Source organism: Leptopilina boulardi, unplaced genomic scaffold (genome assembly GCF_019393585.1).
Source record: "Leptopilina boulardi isolate dan_hultmark-lab unplaced genomic scaffold, ZJU_Lbou_2.1 LbouV2_5, whole genome shotgun sequence".
Taxonomy (NCBI): domain Eukaryota; kingdom Metazoa; phylum Arthropoda; class Insecta; order Hymenoptera; family Figitidae; genus Leptopilina; species Leptopilina boulardi.
This window is the reverse complement of record NW_026137994.1, coordinates 163,687-183,937: the sequence shown is the minus strand read 5'-3', so window position 1 is coordinate 183,937 and position 20,251 is coordinate 163,687. Positions and strand designations below refer to the sequence as shown.

Genomic DNA, 20,251 nt, shown 5'->3' with positions numbered 1-20,251 from the left:
TTATTGTAGTGTCTTGTCCTCTTAGATTAAGAATAAAAAAATCCACTAAGTGGATTTTTTTCATATAAATATTATATATTTTGTGTGCTGGTACACACACTGAAATAAAAAAGAGAAAAAAAAGGGGAAAAAACCGTTCAAGAATTTTTTTTTTTTTTGTACAGACTATTGTTTTCTCAACGTTACTTATTAATATTTATTTTAATTAATAAAACACTAATAATATATTATAATTTACTCATTTTTATATAGATCTGTGCTAATTAACAAAAAAAAAAAAAAAAAAAAAAAAAAATAGGTCGCAAATTATTTATTCAAAAATTGTTTAAATAACAATTTTTTTTTCTTTAAATACAAAAAAATTGTTTTCTCGTCGATTTTTTAGAAAAAAAAAACAAAATAAAAATTGTATAAATATTTCAATAAAAAATAATTATTGTTATAAAAAACAATTTTGATAGAAGAAAAATAATTTGTTTTTTTTTTAAAATGTCGGTTTTACACCCCAGTTCACGGTTTAAAAAGATCTTACATTGAAAATAATATTATTCAATTATTAAAATAATAATATTATATTAATATTATTAAATTTTTTTCCATATTTTATTTTTATTATATTCCAAAAAAAAATTTTTTTTTCCAAATTTCTAAATTATCAATGAATGTCTTTTTTTACTGAAATTTTTTCTATACTGACCAATGAACAATCAGAAATAAGATTATTTTTAAGACATTACTTATTTGTTATTATTTTTATTATTATTATTATTATCATCATCATTACTATTATTATCATTATTATTAATATTATTTTATTATTGTACATCAGTAAAATAAAATGATTTTAAACAAATTAATAATTTCTTAATTATTAAAATTATTATTATTATTATTATTATTATTATTATTATTATTGTTATTATTATTATTATCTAATAAAATTACAAAAAAGGTCTTACAGTAAAATTACTATAAAACAAAATTTTAATAAACAATTAAATCTTAAAAATAACAAATTTATGAAATTTGAAAATAAAATTTAGAAAATTTTAAAGTTTTCAAAACAAAAACAAAAACAAAAACAAAAACAAAAACAAAAACAAAAACAAAAACAAAAACAAAAACAAAAACAAAAACAAAAACAAAAACAAAAACAAAAACAAAAACAAAAACAAAAACAAAAACAAAAACAAAAACAAAAACAAAAACAAAAACAAAAACAAAAACAAAAACAAAAACAAAAACAAAAACAAAAACAAAAACAAAAACAAAAACAAAAACAAAAACAAAAACAAAAACAAAAACAAAAACAAAAACAAAAACAAAAACAAAAACAAAAACAAAAACAAAAACAAAAACAAAAACAAAAACAAAAACAAAAACAAAAACAAAAACAAAAACAAAAACAAAAACAAAAATTATTTTACTTTGCATAATTTAATACAACATTCTTAATAATATTTGTACATTCATAAATTTGTTTCTCATTAATAACTAATGGCGGTGCCAATCTAATAATATGATTGTGCGTTGGTTTTGCCAATAAACCATTTTCCTTTAATTGAAGACAAATTTTCCATGCATCATATTTTTCATTAATAACAATTGCATTAAGTAAACCCTTACCGCGTACAATTTCAACAATATTGTTTGGTAATTTTTCCAATTCATTACGCAATAATTTACCACATTTTTCAGCATTCTCAGCAAGATGCTCCTCTTCAAGTACTTTTAACGCTTCAAGGGCAATTTTACAACCCAATGGATTACCACCATATGTTGAACCATGTTCACCAGGACGTATCGACAACATCACTGAATCATCAGCCAATACACCAGAAACTGGATAAAAACCACCTGACAGTGCTTTACCTAATATTAAAATATCTGGTTTCACTGATTCATGATCGACTGCTAAACGTTTACCAGTACGACATAATCCCGTTTGTACTTCGTCGGCAATCCATAAAACATTGTATTTTGTACAGAGTTCACGTACTTTTTTCAAATAACCGTCCTGAAAACAAAAATAAAATTTTTTTTCTGTAGAAAACAAAATTTTTTTTGTTAAAATTTTGTGAAAAAATTTTTTTTTTTGCTGTGAATTTAGCCGATTTTCTATTTTTACGCTGGGAAAAGGTGTGAATTTAGTTGATTGTCTATTTTCACGCCGTGAAATGACGTGAATTTAGTTGATTGTCTATTTTCACGCCGTGAAATGACGTGACTTTAGCCAATTGTCTATTTTCACGCCGTTTAAGGACGTGACTTTAGTCAAATTTATATTTTCAATTTATAAAATGACGTGATTTTAGCCAATTGTCTATTTTGACGCCGTGAAATGACGTGATTTTATTCAAATGTCTATTTTCACGTCGAAATAGAACGTGACTTGATTGAAATTTATATTTTTAATTTGTAAGACAACGTGATTTTAGCCAATTATTTATTTTCACGCCGTGAAATTACGTGATTTTATCCAAATGACTATTTTTACGCTACAAAACGACCTTACTTTTGCTAATTGTCAAGTTTTACGCCGCGGTGCGCCGTTAAAGGGCGTGACTTCAGTCAATTGTCTATTTTGACGCAGTGAATTTAGTCGATTGTCTATTTTCACGCCGTGAAATGACGTGACTTTAGCCAATTGTCTATTTTCACGCCGTTTAAGGACGTGACTTTAGTCAAATTTATATTTTCAATTTATAAAATGACGTGATTTTAGCCAATTGTCTATTTTGACGCCGTGAAATGACGTGATTTTATTCAAATGTCTATTTTCACGTCGAAATAGAACGTGACTTGATTGAAATTTATATTTTTAATTTGTAAGACAACGTGATTTTAGCCAATTATTTATTTTCACGCCGTGAAATTACGTGATTTTATCCAAATGACTATTTTTACGCCACAAAACGACCTTACTTTTGCTAATTGTCAAGTTTTACGCCGCGGCGCTCCGTTAAAGGGCGTGACTTCAGTTAATTGTCTATTTTGACGCAGTGAATTTAGTCGATTGTCTATTTATATGCCGTGACTTTAGCCAAATATCTATTTTCACGTCGTAAAATGCCATGTCTTTAGCCAAATATCTATTTTCACGTCCTAAAATGCCGTGTCTTTGGCCAATTGTCTATTTTCACGTCGTAAGAAGACGTTATTTAAGCCAATTGTTTATTTCAACGCCATAAAAAGACGTGACTTTAGCCAAATATCTATTTTCACGTCGAAACAAAACGATAAGGCGACGTGACTTTAGCCAATTATCTATTTTCAAGCCGTAAAATGACGTGACTTTAGTCGGTTGCCAATTTTCACGCCGTGAAATAACGTGATTTTATCCAAATGTCTATTTTCACGTCGAAAAAGGATGTGAACATAGCCAATTGTCTATTTTCAGGCCGTAACTGCAGTCGATTATCGATTTTCATGCCGTAAATTTGTGTAAATTTAGCCGATTGTCAAGTTTCCCTCTGTTAAATGGCGTGAATTTAGCCGATTCTCTATTTTTACGCCGTAAATTTAGTCGATTGTCTATGTATATGCCGGGATTTTAACTAATTGTCTTGTTTCACGTCGTAATTTTAGCCAATTGTCTATTTTTACGTCATTAAAGAGAGTGTTTTTACCCAAATTTTTATTTTCAACCTACAAGACGACGTGACTTTAGTCAATTTTGTTTATTTTCAAGCCCTAAGATGACGTGACTCAATTCAATTGTTTATTTTCACGTCGTGTGAGAACGGGACAATAGCCATTTATTTTTTTTCACGCCGTGACTTTAGCCAAATATTTATTTTCACGCCGTAAATGCCGTGTCTTTAGCCGATTGTCTATAATCACGTCGTGAGAAGACGTGATTTTAGCCGATTGTCTATTTTAATGCCTTAAAAAAGACGTGACTTTAGCCAAATATCTATTCTCACGCCGTAAATTCCGTGTCTTTAGCCGATTGTCTATTTTCACGTCGTGAGAAGACGTGATTTTAGTCAATTGACTATTTTAACGCCATAAAAAAGACGTGATTTTAGCCAAATATCTATTTTCACGCCATAAAAAAGACGTGAATTTAGCCAGATATCTATTTTCACGCCGTGAAAAGACGTGAATTTAGTCAAATATCTATTTTCACGCCGTGAAAAGACGTGAAATTAGCCGAATGTTTTTTTTTGTTTTTTTTTTTTGGAAACTCACTTTTGGAACAACAACTCCAGCTTCACCTTGAATTGGCTCAACCATAAAGGCACAAACTTTTGGATCCTGTAATACTTTTTCCAATGCCACTAAATCGTCATATGGAATTATTTCGAATCCAGGCATAAATGGACCAAATCCACTGTAACTCGATGGATCTGTACTCGATGATACAGCACTCAATGTTCTACCCCAAAAATTACCTTCGGCAAAAATAATTTTTGCCTGATTTTCAGGTATCCCTTTTTTTGTGTAGCCCCATTTACGTGATAATTTACAAGCAGTCTCACCACCCTCGACACCAGTATTCATTGGTAGCCATTTGTCGTATCTGATTTAAAAAAAGGAAAAAAAAATTAAAATTAGTAGAAAAAAAATAAGACAGTAATTTTAATTTAGTCACATGGCAAATGTTCCTAAACTAATAATCGTTCAGGTTAAGCAACATGCGACACTAATAATTTTGATGGTGAACCAGAAATTTTTTTCTCTCTTTCTCTCTCATTGAGAAAATATGAGCTAAAAATCGTTGAGGTTAAGCAACATGTGACACGTTTAGTAATTTAGATGGTTGATCAAAAAAAAAAAATTACTTTTTTTTTTTTTTTTTTTTTTTTTGGTTTTTACTAACCCAAAGAGTTTGGTGACAAATTCTTCAAATTCACCAAGAACATCGGAATAAAATGCTCGCGATGTTAATGTCAATATTTTTGCCTGTTCAACGAGGACTTTATAAATTCTTGGATGACAATGACCTTGATTTACAGCTGAATATGCACTGAGAAAATCAAAATATCTTTTACCCTCCATATCCCACATAAATACACCTTCAGCACGACATAATGCAACAGGTAATGGATGATAATTATGTGCACCATATTTATCTTCACGTTGAAAAATTTCTTGTGACGTGAATTGACGAATAAAATTTTGTTGCTGTTGTTGTAATTTTTGTTTTGTTGAACAAATCATACGTGTCGATGATTTAACGGCAAAACGAAGAATGTTCTCCATGTTTTTTTTTTCAAAGCTAAAAAAAGAAAAAAAAATTTTTTGTTAAAATTTTACAAAAAAAAAAAAATATTTAAAGAATTTATAATTGAAAAAAAATTTTTTTTTTAATTATTATTAATTTAAAATCGAACTATTTTAATTTAAAAGTAAATTTTTTTTTCTCCATATATCAATAAATATTAATAAAAACTTTTACTGTTGAGAAATATATATATATATTTATATAAAAATTGTCGATAGCAAAATGATTCTGATAATTTATTTTTGATTATATCTTTTGTACACCAAGTTTTACTATAAAGATTATTTTTTTTTTATCTGATTATTGTGTCGTTAACACTTTACGAATAATTTAAAATAAATTAAAACAAATTTTTTTTCTAGAAATTAAAGAAACTAATAAAATGAAATAAAAAAATAATAAATAAATAAATAATAAAAAAATAATAATAAAAAAAATAAAATAATAATAATAATAATTAAATGAACAAAAACTAAACAATGAAAATTTTGCATACATATTCGTTGAATGAAAAATGAAAATATGAATGTAATGTGTTATTATTGTTTAAACATCTTATCACATATTCTCATGATACACTTAATGAAAAATTCACAGAAACAACTGAATAATAAACTGTAGGAATATTACCATTGCCATAACAATTAATTATTTAAATTTTAAAAATAAAAATTTAATAATTTGCTTCAATTAAAGCAATTTTTATATAAATTAATTAAATAATTATTTTAATTAAATTATATTCATATTATTAATAATTATAGATATTAATTAATTTTTAATTCTTAAATAATTAAAAAAAAATTGCTTTTAAAGAAATGGCATTTTTTTTTTATGACAATTTACATGTAAATAAAATAAATAAACGAAAAATTATATATGGAAAAATAAATAATTTATAGAATTATAATAATAATATGAATAATAAAAATAAAAAATATAATAAAAATAGTAATAATAATAATAAATAATTATAATAATAATAATAATAATAATAATAATAATAAATAAAATTAATATATATATGCAAATAAATAAAAAAAAAAAAAATAAATAATAATTTAATAAATAAATATAATAAATAAATTTGTAAATTATAGAATAATAAAATATAAATGTAATAATAAATATATAATTGTAAATAAAAAAAAAATTACTTACATTAAAATCCTTTTAAAAAAATTTTAAATTAACAAAAATTCTTTAGATAATTTATAAATATTGTAATAAAAGATCGTTATTTTGTAGTTAATTATTATTATTATTATCTTCTATTCGTTTCAAACAGAGAAAAAGTGATGAATTTTATTACTAAAACACTCCTTTTATCATGTCTCAATGCTGAATACTGTCGAAAGATTATTTACTTTTGTATATATATATATATGAAAGTTCTTGTGAATGATATTTGATAAGAACATATATAAGTTGAAATCAAATAGGTGGGATAAAAAAAAAAAAATAAAATTCCTCCCTAAATAATAATTATAATTTTTGAAAAAAATTTTTTATCAAAAAAAGTTTTTCTTAACTAAAAAAAAAAAGTTCTAAAATAATTTTCTTTTAAAATTATTTCCATATATTTATTTATAATTTATTTAAAAAATTTTTTAAATTGAAAATAAAAAATTTTTTCCTATACAAATTTTATGGGAAAAAAATTTTTTTTTTTTTTCTTCTATTTTTGTATACTTAAATATTTATTTGGATTCAAATTTTGTCAATAATAATAATAGAAAATGTCCCAAAAATAGTTCTTCTCCCTTTCTTAATGGTGGGGAGGGGGGGGGATTGGAAAAATATTTTAAATCGTTTTTCTTTAAATTTGATATCAAAAATTTATTGAGTCATCAGCCTTAGTCGGTGTATAATCGTTTCGTCTATAGTTTTCCAAAAAAAAACAAACGTGCATTTAAATTACAAAAGGTAAATGAATATTTTAATTTTTAGATTTTGAAAATAAAATTTTTTTTCTCTCTATTTTTTCCAATTAAAAAATAAATAAAACTTTTTATATAATTTTATTATTTATGGAAAAACTATATTGTATTTAATATTTAAATAAAAAATAAAAATTTCATTTATTATATAAATATTTCTTTTTTTATTTCCATAATCAATTATTTATAATTAATAATAATTTTGATTGAATATTTATTATTTTACTGACTGATAAATTTTTTATCTCTATAATTATTAATAATAATTATTATATTTTCTAAACATTTTATTTATTTTTAAAATAATAATTATTATTGTTTAATTAATTTAGTAAAAAAAAATTATTTTCATATTTATATAAAATAATAATAATTTTTGTAATTTTATAATGGACTATTTTGCAAATTATATAAATTTTATAAACACTTAACATGGTTCCAAGGGCATTAACGACTTTCACAATATGTAAATTAAACAAAAATGTAAATATATATAGTTGATAAGTAATATTCAAAAGAATTTGTTTTCTAATTACGAAAATTTGCGTTTTTGATATAATTATAGTTCTTAATTTAATTAAAATTATAATTTAAAAAAGAAATCTAAAAATTTTTCAATTATTTATTATTTCAATTTTACGTTAGACATTTTTTTATTTAATTTTTAGTAACACATTTTTTCAAGTAAAAATAAAAAAAAAATTCTAATTTCAGATTTTGTACAAAAAACAAAAATGTACAAACAAATTTTATTAACAATAACTATTTGCCTATTGGCTGTAAAAAATGGATCAACAATGCCAATGACTGAAGAAATATTGGAAAATATTAATAAATCTGTTGTTGAAGAAAATTTAACCACGACAGAAACATCAATTTTTGAAACAACAACAATAACCACTGAATATCCAGAAATGGAAACTACAACTGAAATTACCACCGAGTTGAATAATTCAACTGAAATTGTTAATAAAGAAATTGAGAAACGTTCAGTTATTATTATGGTTTTCAATATTGATGATAATACGACAATTTCACCTGAGATGGAAAATTCAACTGAATCAAATGAAATTGTCGCTGAAAAAACAACTAAAGAGTCCGATGACTATGAATATAATTATTGGAAAAAATAATTAATGAGGCTTAAATTAAAGAAATGATGCAACATTTTTCTCTACTACTTAGGTAATGAAATATATTTTTTATTAATTGGATTTTCTTTTTAAAAAAAATTATAGGGTAGAAATAATATTATATAGCTTCTTTGTTCAATGAAAAACCATTGTTTAAAACCCTAAAAATTAAATTTTACAGATTTAAAAATATTTTTATAGCTCCTTTGTTCAATGAAAAACCATTTAAAACAAAAAAATAACTTTTAGTTAAAATTTAAAAATATTTTGATAGCTCCTATGTTCAATGGAAAACCATTTACAAAAATTAAATTTTGTTAATTTAATAATATTTATATAGCTCCTTTGTTCAATGAAAAACCATTTTTTATTTTTAAATAATTTTTGATATAAATTAAAAATATTTTAATAGCTCCTTTGTTCAATGGAAAACCATTTTTTGTAAAAATTAAATTTGTTTTAATTAAAAAATAAAAATTAAATTTTACAGATTTAAAAATACTTTTATAGCTCCTTTGTTCAATGAAAAACCATTTTTAAAAAAAAAAAACTTTTGGTTAAAATTTAAAAATATTTTGATAGCTCCTTTATTCAATGAAAACCCATTTTTTAATATCTAATTTATTTATAGATTCCTTAACTTTAATTTAAAAAAAAAATTTGAAATTTAATTTTACTGATTTGAAAATATTTTTAATATTTTAATTTTTTTGTTTAATGGAAAACCCTTTGTAAAAATTTAATTTTGCTGGATGTAAAAACCTTTTTATAACTCCTTCGTTCAATGAAAAACCATTTATAAAAATTAAATTTTGTTAATTTAATAATATTTATATAGCTCCTTTGTTCAATGAAAAACCATTTTTTTTTAAAATAATTTTTGATATAAATTAAAAATATTTTAATAGCTCCTTTGTTTAATGGAAAACCATTTGTAAAAATTAAATTTGTTTTAATTAAAAAATATTTTTATATAGCTACTTTATTTAATGAAAATTTCTTTTTTTAAAATTATTTATTTACAAATTAAATTTTTTCTGATTAGTAAAAATACTATTTTTTTATTTTAATTATTATTTATTTATTTTAAAATAATTTAATATTTTTATAAAATTAATAATGTCAATAAAAAAAAAATTTTTTAGCTTTTAATTCTTGATTAATGTTAATTGATTTTTTAAAAAATTATTTCTATACTTTTTTTTTTTTTATTTCCAGGCAAAGAAAAAACATTTATTCATTGTATATAGAATAATCGATAACCAAAAGGATGTATAATAATTTTAATGATTTTTTTTTTACAAGTGATTTGATAATTTTAAAACAAATATTGGAAAACGACAAGACTTTTAATATTAAAATTGACGTTATTTTTTAAACAATATCAGAAAATTTGAATGTCAAAAAAAAAACAATTATATCAGTGAAATTTGTTTTTTTAATACAATGTCTGTAAACAATTTTAAAAGAGAAAATTTGAAAATAAAAAATACGATGTGAAAAAAATTGTGTTTTAATATACAAAATAGGTTATATATATATATATTTTTTTTTTGAATTAATAAAAACGCAAAAATGATATACTTTTATAATTAATTATATTATAATTAATTTATTGAACTTTTTATTTTATTTTATTTATTTTATTTATTTTATTTATTTTATTTATTTTATTTATTTTATTTATTTTATTTATTTTATTTATTTTATTTATTTTATTTATTTTATTTATTTTATTTATTTTATTTATTTTATTTATTTTATTTATTTTATTTATTTTATTTATTTTATTTATTTTATTTATTTTATTTATTTTATTTATCAGAAAAAAAGCTAAATACGTGTGTATTTTACTACTATTTTGTCAAATACTGTGAAAGTATCTCTAGAACAATAATTTCAGCGTTGCCAAACCTATAAATATAAAAAATAATAGCAGGGCTCGGTAGTTTAAAATCATTTTGATTCCCACTCCTAACCTATCTTACTTTGATGCGCCAACTTCACACTACTAATTATAATTATTTTTTTTTCTGCTATTATATATTTTTAAAGAACATTTAAAGAACAAAATACTCGATTTTTAATTCTACCATCGAAAAAATATTCGTTTTAAGATTTATTGTGTAAAACAAAAATATATAAGGTAAGTTTTATTCGCCCATATGCGTATATATCTATATATGTCATATACAATATTTTCTTAAATTTTCTTTTTGGCTTTTCATTAAAATAATTTATTCTACTTTTAATATTGTTATATAGTTAAATTTTAAAAATGCAAATAAGGAATAGAAAATTAATTGCAGTTAATTAATTATACATATAGAAAAAAGTGCGCGTTTTTTTTTCGGGGGGCGAAAAAAATTTTGAGGTTATGTTCCTAAATCGCACGTGTTTTTTTTTTGGGTGCTTTTCTATTAAAGATCGTAAAGACAAATATTTATAAAACTTTTGTAAATTAAAACTTAAAATTTCTTTTTAATAAATATTTAATTTTTAATTAATTTATAAATTTATAACTTAAAAAAAAAAATAAATTTTAAAATTATATTTAAAAAAAATATATAATTTTAATGCGAAGTATAAATTAGAGGTTTTATTATTTATTCTTATTATTATTATTGTTATTATTTTTGTTATTATTATTATTTATAATTAAAAAAAATTTTTTTAAAATTATTTATAATAATTATTATTATTAATTAGTAAATAATTAGAATTATTATATTTTTGTTTCTAAATGAAAATAAGAGAAAAATAAATATAAATTAATTATAAAAATAAAATTTTATTAATAATAATAATAATAATAATAATAATAATTATTATTATTATTATTAATTATTAATAAAAAAAGTAAAGAAAGTAAAAGTAATTAAATAAAAAATCATTAATTATTAATTAATAATAAATTATTAAATAATTAAATAAGTTTTTTTTTTAAATAATAATTAATAATTACTATATTATTTTTTAATTAAAATATGAAAATTTGTTTAAAAATTTTTTTATATCAAAATTTTGTGTTAGAAAATAATAGAAAAATAATTTCTTTTTCAGAATTAAATATAATATAATTTTTGCTGTTTTTTTTTGTTGACGCTACAAAAAAAAGAAAAAAAAAAAAACCAAAAAATTATAATAATGGAAGAGAATGCAAAGAATAATCAATTGGACGATGAAAAATTAAGAACATTATATGTACGTTGGCCAAAAACAATTAATGACGATAAAGAAGTGACAAATTTATTTTCAAATGATGTTAAAATTAAATTACCAAGGCAAAAATCAAGATGTTGTCATATTATATTTTCAACAATAAAAAAACGTGAAAAATATTTAAAAACAATGAAGGACAAATTAAATATTAATGGTAAACGTATTATTATAATGCCATTAAAGGAGAAAAATTTGGATAGACGAAAAAATAAAATTACACGACAAGTTGAAACATTAAAAAAAGTTGTTGTTCCACGTCCACAACAATCATCAGTTCAATCGTAGGAAATTCAAATATCTATATATATATATTTATTTTTTTTTTAAATTAAATTATAATTTTTTTTTTCTAAATTAAATTAAAATTTTTTTTTTAATTAAATTAAATTTTTTCTTTTCTTTTTGTAATTAAATATTAAATTATTGAATTATTTAAATAATATATAAATTCAATTAATTTGGATTTAAATTAATTTTTGTAAATTGAAATTCGAAATTAAATTAATTTTTGTAAATTAAAATTCGAAATTAAATTAATTTTTGTAAATTAAAATTCGAAATTAAATTAATTTTTGTAAATTAAAATTCAAATTCAGATTTAAATTAATTTTTGTAAATTAATATTTGTCTTTAAATTGATTAATAAAATTTAAATTCATTTGGTTTTAAATTAATTAATTTATATAAATTAAAATTTTTTTTTTTTAAATTTGGAATTAAATTAATAAAATTTAAATTCATTTGATTTTAAATTATTGAAAATTTACATTTATTCTGAATTAAATTAATGAAAATTTACATTTACATTTTTATTTAAATTAATAAAATTTACATTTTTTTGGATTTAAATTTAGTTTTATTTAAATTTTAATTAATTATTGTAAACGAAATTAATTCAATATTTACCAGTAAAAAAAAAAATTTTTCTATTAAAAATTAGTGAATTTTAATTATTAATTTTTCTCTTTTTTCAGTTTATTCGTAACGGATATTCCAAAAGAAACAAAAGCACAGGAAGTGAAGGATGCTTTTCCTGAATGCACAACTCTTGCTTTATTAAATGCCCGCGATGGAAAAAATAGGTAAGAAATTCATTTTTTTTTTTTTTTTAAATCAAAAATTCTCCTAAAAAATATTAAATAACTTTTTATTTTAGGATTAAAATAAAAAATTCTATTTTAATTTTCTCGTTTTCTTCTTTTTTTTCCAGCAAATCGGCAATTATTAAAATGTCAAATATAAAATTTGCCACCGCCTATTTAAATAATGAAAATCCAGCGCCAACAATTAATGGTAATACAGTGAAAATATTTCCCTATAAAAAAAGATCGAAATCATTGAAAAAAAAATTAAAAACAATGTTACAAAAATTGGATAATTCAAGTGAAATTAAAATTGATTCCAATGATGATGAATAGTTAATTTGTAAGAAAGAAAGAAAATGTATTTTTCAAGTAAGTTTTTTTCTTCTTTTTTTTTTAAATATAGAATTACAAACAAATAAAAGGAAAATTTTATTTTTTTTTTGAAAAAAAATTTCATTTCACCAAACAGAATTTTTAATTACAAAAAAGAATTTTATAAAATTTTTGAAACTCATTAAATTTTCAACTTTCTAAAAATTTGGATAAATTAAATAATTTGAAAATAAAGAAATTTTGAAAAATTCGTAAAAAAATACAAATTTCTATGAAAATTAATTTTTATTTATTGAAATACATAACTTTTATATGTTCAAAAAAAAAACTAATAATTTATAATAATACAAAAACCCCAAAAAAAGGGAACTAAAAAATAATTTGTTCTCAATTTACAAAATTTTTCATACACACACACACATAAATATATGAAAAATGATCACATCTCTTGTTTCATTATATTTTCAATTTCTTCAATATAATTATAATGTTTTGTTGTGAATTTATTTGATAATTTCATCCATGTTTTAAATTCATTAAAATGAATAAATGCCTTTTGTAGTGTTGAATTTTTTTCCATTTCATTATCATCAAGAAAACTTTTACTTTCTTCAATTTCAATATTTTCCACATCCTCATCATCATTATCATTATCATCATCATTATCCTCATCGTCATTATCAATTTCATCTTTTATTATTGGTAAAAATTCATTTTCCATACAATCTTCAAAATTCATTGAATCTTCAAATAATGATGTTGCAGTTGTTGTTGTTGTTGTTGTTCTTGTTGTTTCATCATTTGTTGTATTTGGTAATTTACGTTTTCGTTTTTCAAAATTTAATTCATTTTTTATTTCCATAAATTTATTACGTAATTCGGCAAATTCATTTCTTAATTCAGAAAAATCTTGTTTCATTTCCATATAATTACGTTGCATTTCATTTTTATCATCATCTATAACTGTTAATGACGCTGACGATAATTGACAATTTTTGTCATTTGAAATATTTTTATTTTCAATTTTTTTTGTTTTCACCTCATCATTAAACCATTCAAGAAATTTTTCCTTATTCTCATTAGTTGACCAATTTGATTCACTCAAAAGTTGTGATAATTGATCGCCTTTATTTTGTAAAAAACTTTTTGATTCCTCAACAATTAATGATGATTCATTGAAATTATTTTTTGTTGCCATTGTTAATAATGGATCATGTGATAAATTATTATTATTATTATTATTATTACTGCTACTGTTATTATTATTTTTACTATTATTATTAATTGCTTGTGAATCAGATAAAAATGTTTTCCAAACTTTTTTCAATGTCGCCGAATTAATATTATCCCATGCTTCACCAATTAATTGTAGACAATCGTGAAGATTAAATTTTTTTATATAATTCTCAGTACCATGACGACTAAGTAGCGCTTGTTTTAATAAATTATTTTTATAATGTTTTTTTGTTAATGAAACTAAACCTTGATTCATTGGTTGATTTTCAAATGTCATATTACTTGGTAGTGGTAGTATTTGAAAATTTTTATTTATCGCATTCAATTCATTGAGCGGTGGATGACATTGATCATTGTCAATAATTAGAATTACTTTGCCAGTGATGCCTGATTTTTTTTGATGTTCAATTACACTGGGAATGAATATAAATTTGTACCTAAGAAAAAAGAAAAGTCAAAAATTAATTCAAAAATAAATTAATTTTTTCTCATTTTATCATCGATATATCGATTTATACATTGATACATCGATTAATATGTTGATATATCGATTTATCTATCGATATATCGATTTATACTTCGATATATCGATTAGTATGTCGATATATTGATTTATACTTTGATATATCGATTAATATGTCGATATATGGATTTATGTATCGATATATCGATTTATACTTTGATATATCGATTAGTAAATCGATTAATAGGTCGATATATCGATTCATACTTCGATATATCGATTTATACTTCGATATATCGATTAATATGTCGATAAATCGATTAATATGTCGATATATCGATTTATGTATCGATTTATACTTTGATATATCGATTAGTATATCGATTAATAGGTCGATATTTCGATTTATACTTCGATATATCGATTAATAGGTCGATATATCGATTAATATGTCGATGTATCGATTAATATGTCGATATATGGATTTATGTATCGATATATCGATTTATACATTGATATATCGATTAGTAGGTCGATATATCGATTCATACTTCGATATATCGATTAATATGTCGATAAATCGATTAATATGTCGATATATCGATTTATGTATCGATTTATACTTTGATATATCAAGTAGTATATCGATTTATACTTCGATATATCGATTAATATGTCGATATATCGATTTATACTTCGATATATCGATTTATACTTCGATATATCGATTAGTATGTCGATATATCGATTTATACTTCGATATATCGATTTATACTTCGATATATGGATTTATACTTTGATATATCGATTAATAGGTCGATATATCGATTCATACTTCGATATATCGATTTATACTTCGATATATCGATTAATATGTCGATATATCGATTTATACTTCGATATATCGATTAATATGTCGATAAATCGATTAATATTTCGATATATCGATTAATATTTCGATATATCGATTTATACTTTGATATATCGATTAGTATATCGATTAATAGGTCGATATATCGATTCATACTTCGATATATCGATTTATACTTAGATATATCGATTTTTCTCTACATTTTCAAAAAAAAATATAAAGTTAAAAAAAATTTTTTGTTTCTTTTCCATAAAAATAAATAACATTACCATAGGAGAAAAATTTCTTTATCCATTTTTGATTTTTTCCCATGTGTATAGACAACATTGAATTTTTGAAAAAATTTTAAACGTTTTTCTCGTAATTCAGAATTCATAAATTGTTCAAGACATTCGGGATTTTCATTATCGCCAATTGTTAATAATGGAATACGATGACTTCCTGTTGCATTACCGCAAAATAATGTTGTAATATTATCAGAAATTTTTTTACTTTTTTCCTCATCATCATCATCATCATCATCATCGTTGTCGTCTTCGTCGTCATCATCGTGGTTTTCTATGTCATCATCGCTATCATTATTTTCAGTGGAATTATTATTATTATTTTTATTATTATTTAACGGTCGCCAATTAATTCTTGATTCATCGGCATTATATAAATTATCCAATGATAAATTTTCATATTGTACACGTACTTTTGTTGTTGTTTTTTTACTTTCTAAATTTACCATTTTATTTTCGTCTCTTGTTGTTAGATTAACTTTAAAATTTATTCTTCCCTGTTTGAAAAAAGAAATAAATTAAAATAAACACTAATTTTTTTATTAATTTAAATATTAAGTATGAATTTTTTTTTTTTTTTTTAATAATTAAATATAAAAACCTTTGATGTATCATTATTTGATGTTGAGGCATTTTCAATTTTTGCTCTTTTTGCCAATGAATTATTATCATTATTTTTTGTTGTCAATAAATTTTTCATTCTTATTTCACGATGATAATTATTACTGTCGTCATTATTATCATTATCATTGCATATTGCACCTAAATCAGAAAGTATTTGTGCCGATGTACGACGTATACTGTGACCAGTGTAACATTCAAAATTTGGTAAATTCAAATATTTTGCCACTTGTTTTGGCATTGCGCCAAATTTATTAATACCAATAACTTGCTGTGTACATTTACCATAATTATAATTGACAAAAAAACGTGTTGTCACAATATTTTTTGGACGTAATTCAGCGTATGATTTATATAAATTATAAAATAATTCACCATGTACAAAAAATGTACGTTCATTTTTTCTCTCTTCATTTTGTACTTTAACAATTAAATGTGAACCAAAATCTTTAATATTTGATGTTCGAATTTCACATAATTCACCTTTTTTCAATGAACCACAAATTGCAAAGATGATTGCCACCTTTATAAAAAAAAAAAAAAAATCAATAAAATAGTAATAACAATTATACATTACATGGAAAAAAAAAATCTTTACCTAAAACAGGGATATATTTTACTAAAATAGAGAAAGTTTTTACTATTCTAGAAAAACATATCGCTGTTCCAAATAAAAATTCTTTTCCCTCTAAAATAAAGAAATATATAAAGAAAAGATCATTTTTGGAAATTTTATTGTAATTTTTAGGTAATTCATAGTAATTATTAGGTAAGTTCAATTTAGAAAATAGTAAAATTAATTTTTGAAAAAGGGGGTTCTGATCATTATACTACTGAAGAATTAAAAAAAGGGGGGTACTGAACATTATGCTACTGAAGAATTATAAAAAAGGGGGTAGTGACCATTAAACTATTAAAGAATTAAAAAAAAAAATTAAAATTAACCCATTAACGACCGCCAGGACGAAAAATTTACCTTCACTTAGCAGCTGTTATTTTATATGAAAAAATAATTAAAAAAATTCAGGATAGCCCATTTCTAACGTAAAATTTATCGCTCTTTTCGATTCTGAAGTCCAAATTTAATTATAATTAAATCCTTAATATTTATAACAATTTTATTGCAAAAAAAAAATGATTTTCTGCAAAAAAAATTTTTATTCAAAAAATATTTTGACATGGAAAACGACAGTTAATTTGCTCCGGAACCCAAAATATCGCGTCCTCGAATACTCAGCTACAAAACTGTATAGTTGCGAATTTCAAAATTTAAGATGGCGGACGACAAAATGGCGATTTTCCACTAAAAAAGATTTAAAAAATACTATTTTGCAAAAAATAATATATTGATGAATTATTTTTATTTCTGCACCATATACTTATGTTTATTGGGTCACTAAACACGAATACGGTATAAGTTTTCAAAAATTCAAAATGGCGGATCCAATAAGGCGGACAATTTTTTCAAAAACTCAATGGATTTATTTGAAATTTGTTACTCGGGGGTTTTTGGGGTCGCCGGTTACAAATCTGAAGTTACTTTTCAATAATTCAACATGGCGGATCCGAAATAGCCTACAAATTTTAAAATTCACCGAATTTGCTTGAAAATCAATACTTATTGAGTTTTTGGTGTCGTTGATTTCGAATTACTTCACTTTATATTGAAATCGAACACATTTTTTATTACTGATCTACTATTTTATTACTGTGTGACCATAAAATTTCACCATTTCTACCGTCAAAGGAGTACTGAAATAATCAAATTGTTTAACATTTTTTATAAAAATTTCTAAAGAGACGCGTATACTTTAAAGGATTTTCTGCAGGGTTAAAATTTGTAGGCTATTTCGGATCCGCCATGTTGAATTATTGAAAAGTAACTTCAGATTCGTAACCGGCAACCCCAAAAACCCCCAAGTAACAAATTTCAGATAAATCCATTGAGTTTTTGAAAAAATTGTCCGCCATATTGGATCCGCCATTTTGAATTTTTGAAAACTTATACCGTATTCGTGTTTAGTGACCCAAAAAACATAAGTATATGGTGCAGAAATAAAAATAATTCATCAATATATTATTTTTTGCAAAATAGTATTTTTTAAATCTTTTTTAGTGGAAAATCGCCATTTTGTCGTCCGCCATCTTAAATTTTGAAATTCGCAACTATACAGTTTTGTAGCTGGGTATTTGAGGACGCGATATTTTGGGTTCCGGAGCAAATTAACTGTCGTTTTCCATGTCAAAAATATTTTTTGAATAAAAATTTTTTTGCAGAAAATCATTTTTTTTTTTGCAATAAAATTGTTATAAATATTAAGGATTTAATTATAATTAAATTTGGACTTCAGAATCGAAAAGAGCGATAAATTTTACGTTAGAAATGGGCTATCCTGAATTTTTTTAATTATTTTTTCATATAAAATAACAGCTGCTAAGTGAAGGTAAATTTTTCGTCCTGGCGGTCGTTAATGGGTTAATTAAATAATAAAATTTTTTTAATTTCGTTATTTTAATTAAAAAAAAAAAATTAATAAAGTAATTAACAATTATTTTTTTTTTAGTTAAAATTTATAAATTAATAATTTTGAATAATTTATAATTGTCTCTAATTATTAAAATTTTTTTTTTAATTTATAATTTATAAATTTTATCAAGTTTAAATAATTATAAGCAACTAAAAATTAACAATAAAATTAAATTTTGTTTTTCTAATTTAAAAAAAAAAAATTGTAAAAGTTGTAAGTTAATAATTAACGAAAAATTTTTTTAATTATAAGTTATCAGTTCTTCTTTGTCGGGACAAAAAATATTTTTTATAATAAGAGATAGAGCTTTACAATTAATGAACAGGTCATAAAATCGTCTTTGTTCTTTTCAGTTGTATCTATTTTCTTTAGAGAACTTAAAATTTTAATAAAATCTTTAATATCACAAAAAATAATAATTTTATAATTATTTTTTATATTAATTAATTTACTTTTAAAAAGAATTAATAAAATTCCGTTAATTTTTTTTATTTTTTCTATAATAAGTTTTAACACGATTATAACCTAAAAATTTATAAAGAAAAATTTTTTTCGATAAAAATTTTTACAGTAAAAAAATAAAAAAAAAAAAAATGTCCATTCTTTTTTCATCTTCTTACCTTTGTTGCCAAATAATTATGATCGGGTGCATTATTTAAAAATTCCAATATTTCTTTACTCGATAAAATTTTTGGCTTTTCACTTTTATAACCTTTTGATTCTTTTCTCAATAATGCATTTAATTGCGTATAACTACGTATATCAATGTTATTATTTATTTTCAATGTACTTTTTAACATTGAATAACGTGCCCATAATGTTGGCGGTTTAACTTTACCAATTAATTCATTAAAATATGATAATACAACATTTTCTGAGAGGTTTTTAATTTTTTTTGCCGCTTGCCATGCAGTAAAATGTTGATAGACAGCTTCATATTTTTCTTTTGATTTTGCTGGTAAATTTTTTGTTATTGTATTATCAATTTTTCCATTATTATCATCATTTGTTGTTAAATCCCAATCATTTTCTGTTGATTCATTCATATTTTTTTTTTTTTTTTTTTTTTTTTCACTTTATTATTCTGTTTTACTGTTTTTGTTACACTTGTTTCGACAACTTTTATAACAACATTCTACGACAACTTTCACGAAGGGAAGACATTTTTTTTTTTTTTTATTGTCTCACAGTGCGCATGCGCACAGTGCGAGAAAGCTATTTTCCCGCCGGTTATTTGAATAAATTTTTAATGAAAAACGAGGGTATTTAAAAAAATATTTTTTCCCCCTCCCTTTCATTGTTACC

At 22.1% G+C, this 20,251-nt stretch overlaps 4 protein-coding genes across 4 annotated transcripts; 2 read left to right on the top strand and 2 right to left on the bottom strand.

The window, feature by feature from the left end:
* Nucleotides 1-1,418: 1,418 nt before the first annotated feature.
* On the bottom strand, nt 1,419-6,586 carry LOC127289739 (ornithine aminotransferase, mitochondrial). The gene is made up of 4 exons (XM_051317854.1): nt 6,392-6,586; nt 4,826-5,224; nt 4,195-4,525; nt 1,419-2,017 (listed from the first exon to the last, which is right to left on the bottom strand). Exons 2-4 carry the CDS (start codon nt 5,206-5,208, stop codon nt 1,424-1,426), a joined length of 1,308 nt encoding a protein of 435 aa, XP_051173811.1. The 5' UTR covers nt 5,209-5,224; nt 6,392-6,586; the 3' UTR covers nt 1,419-1,423.
* Nucleotides 6,587-7,020: 434 nt separating this feature from the next.
* On the top strand, nt 7,021-9,809 carry LOC127289740 (uncharacterized). Its single transcript, XM_051317855.1, has 3 exons — nt 7,021-7,156; nt 7,885-8,355; nt 9,522-9,809. Exon 2 carries the CDS (start codon nt 7,905-7,907, stop codon nt 8,301-8,303), a length of 399 nt encoding a protein of 132 aa, XP_051173812.1. The 5' UTR covers nt 7,021-7,156; nt 7,885-7,904; the 3' UTR covers nt 8,304-8,355; nt 9,522-9,809.
* Nucleotides 9,810-10,292: 483 nt separating this feature from the next.
* On the top strand, nt 10,293-13,042 carry LOC127289682 (uncharacterized). The gene is made up of 4 exons (XM_051317771.1): nt 10,293-10,449; nt 11,367-11,806; nt 12,500-12,607; nt 12,736-13,042. Exons 2-4 carry the CDS (start codon nt 11,451-11,453, stop codon nt 12,941-12,943), a joined length of 672 nt encoding a protein of 223 aa, XP_051173728.1. The 5' UTR covers nt 10,293-10,449; nt 11,367-11,450; the 3' UTR covers nt 12,944-13,042.
* A 169-nt stretch (nt 13,043-13,211) lies between these two features.
* On the bottom strand, nt 13,212-20,127 carry LOC127289681 (putative uncharacterized protein DDB_G0282133). Its single transcript, XM_051317770.1, has 4 exons — nt 19,567-20,127; nt 16,399-16,941; nt 15,783-16,294; nt 13,212-14,616 (listed from the first exon to the last, which is right to left on the bottom strand). Exons 1-4 carry the CDS (start codon nt 19,990-19,992, stop codon nt 13,383-13,385), a joined length of 2,715 nt encoding a protein of 904 aa, XP_051173727.1. The 5' UTR covers nt 19,993-20,127; the 3' UTR covers nt 13,212-13,382.
* Nucleotides 20,128-20,251: the final 124 nt, after the last annotated feature.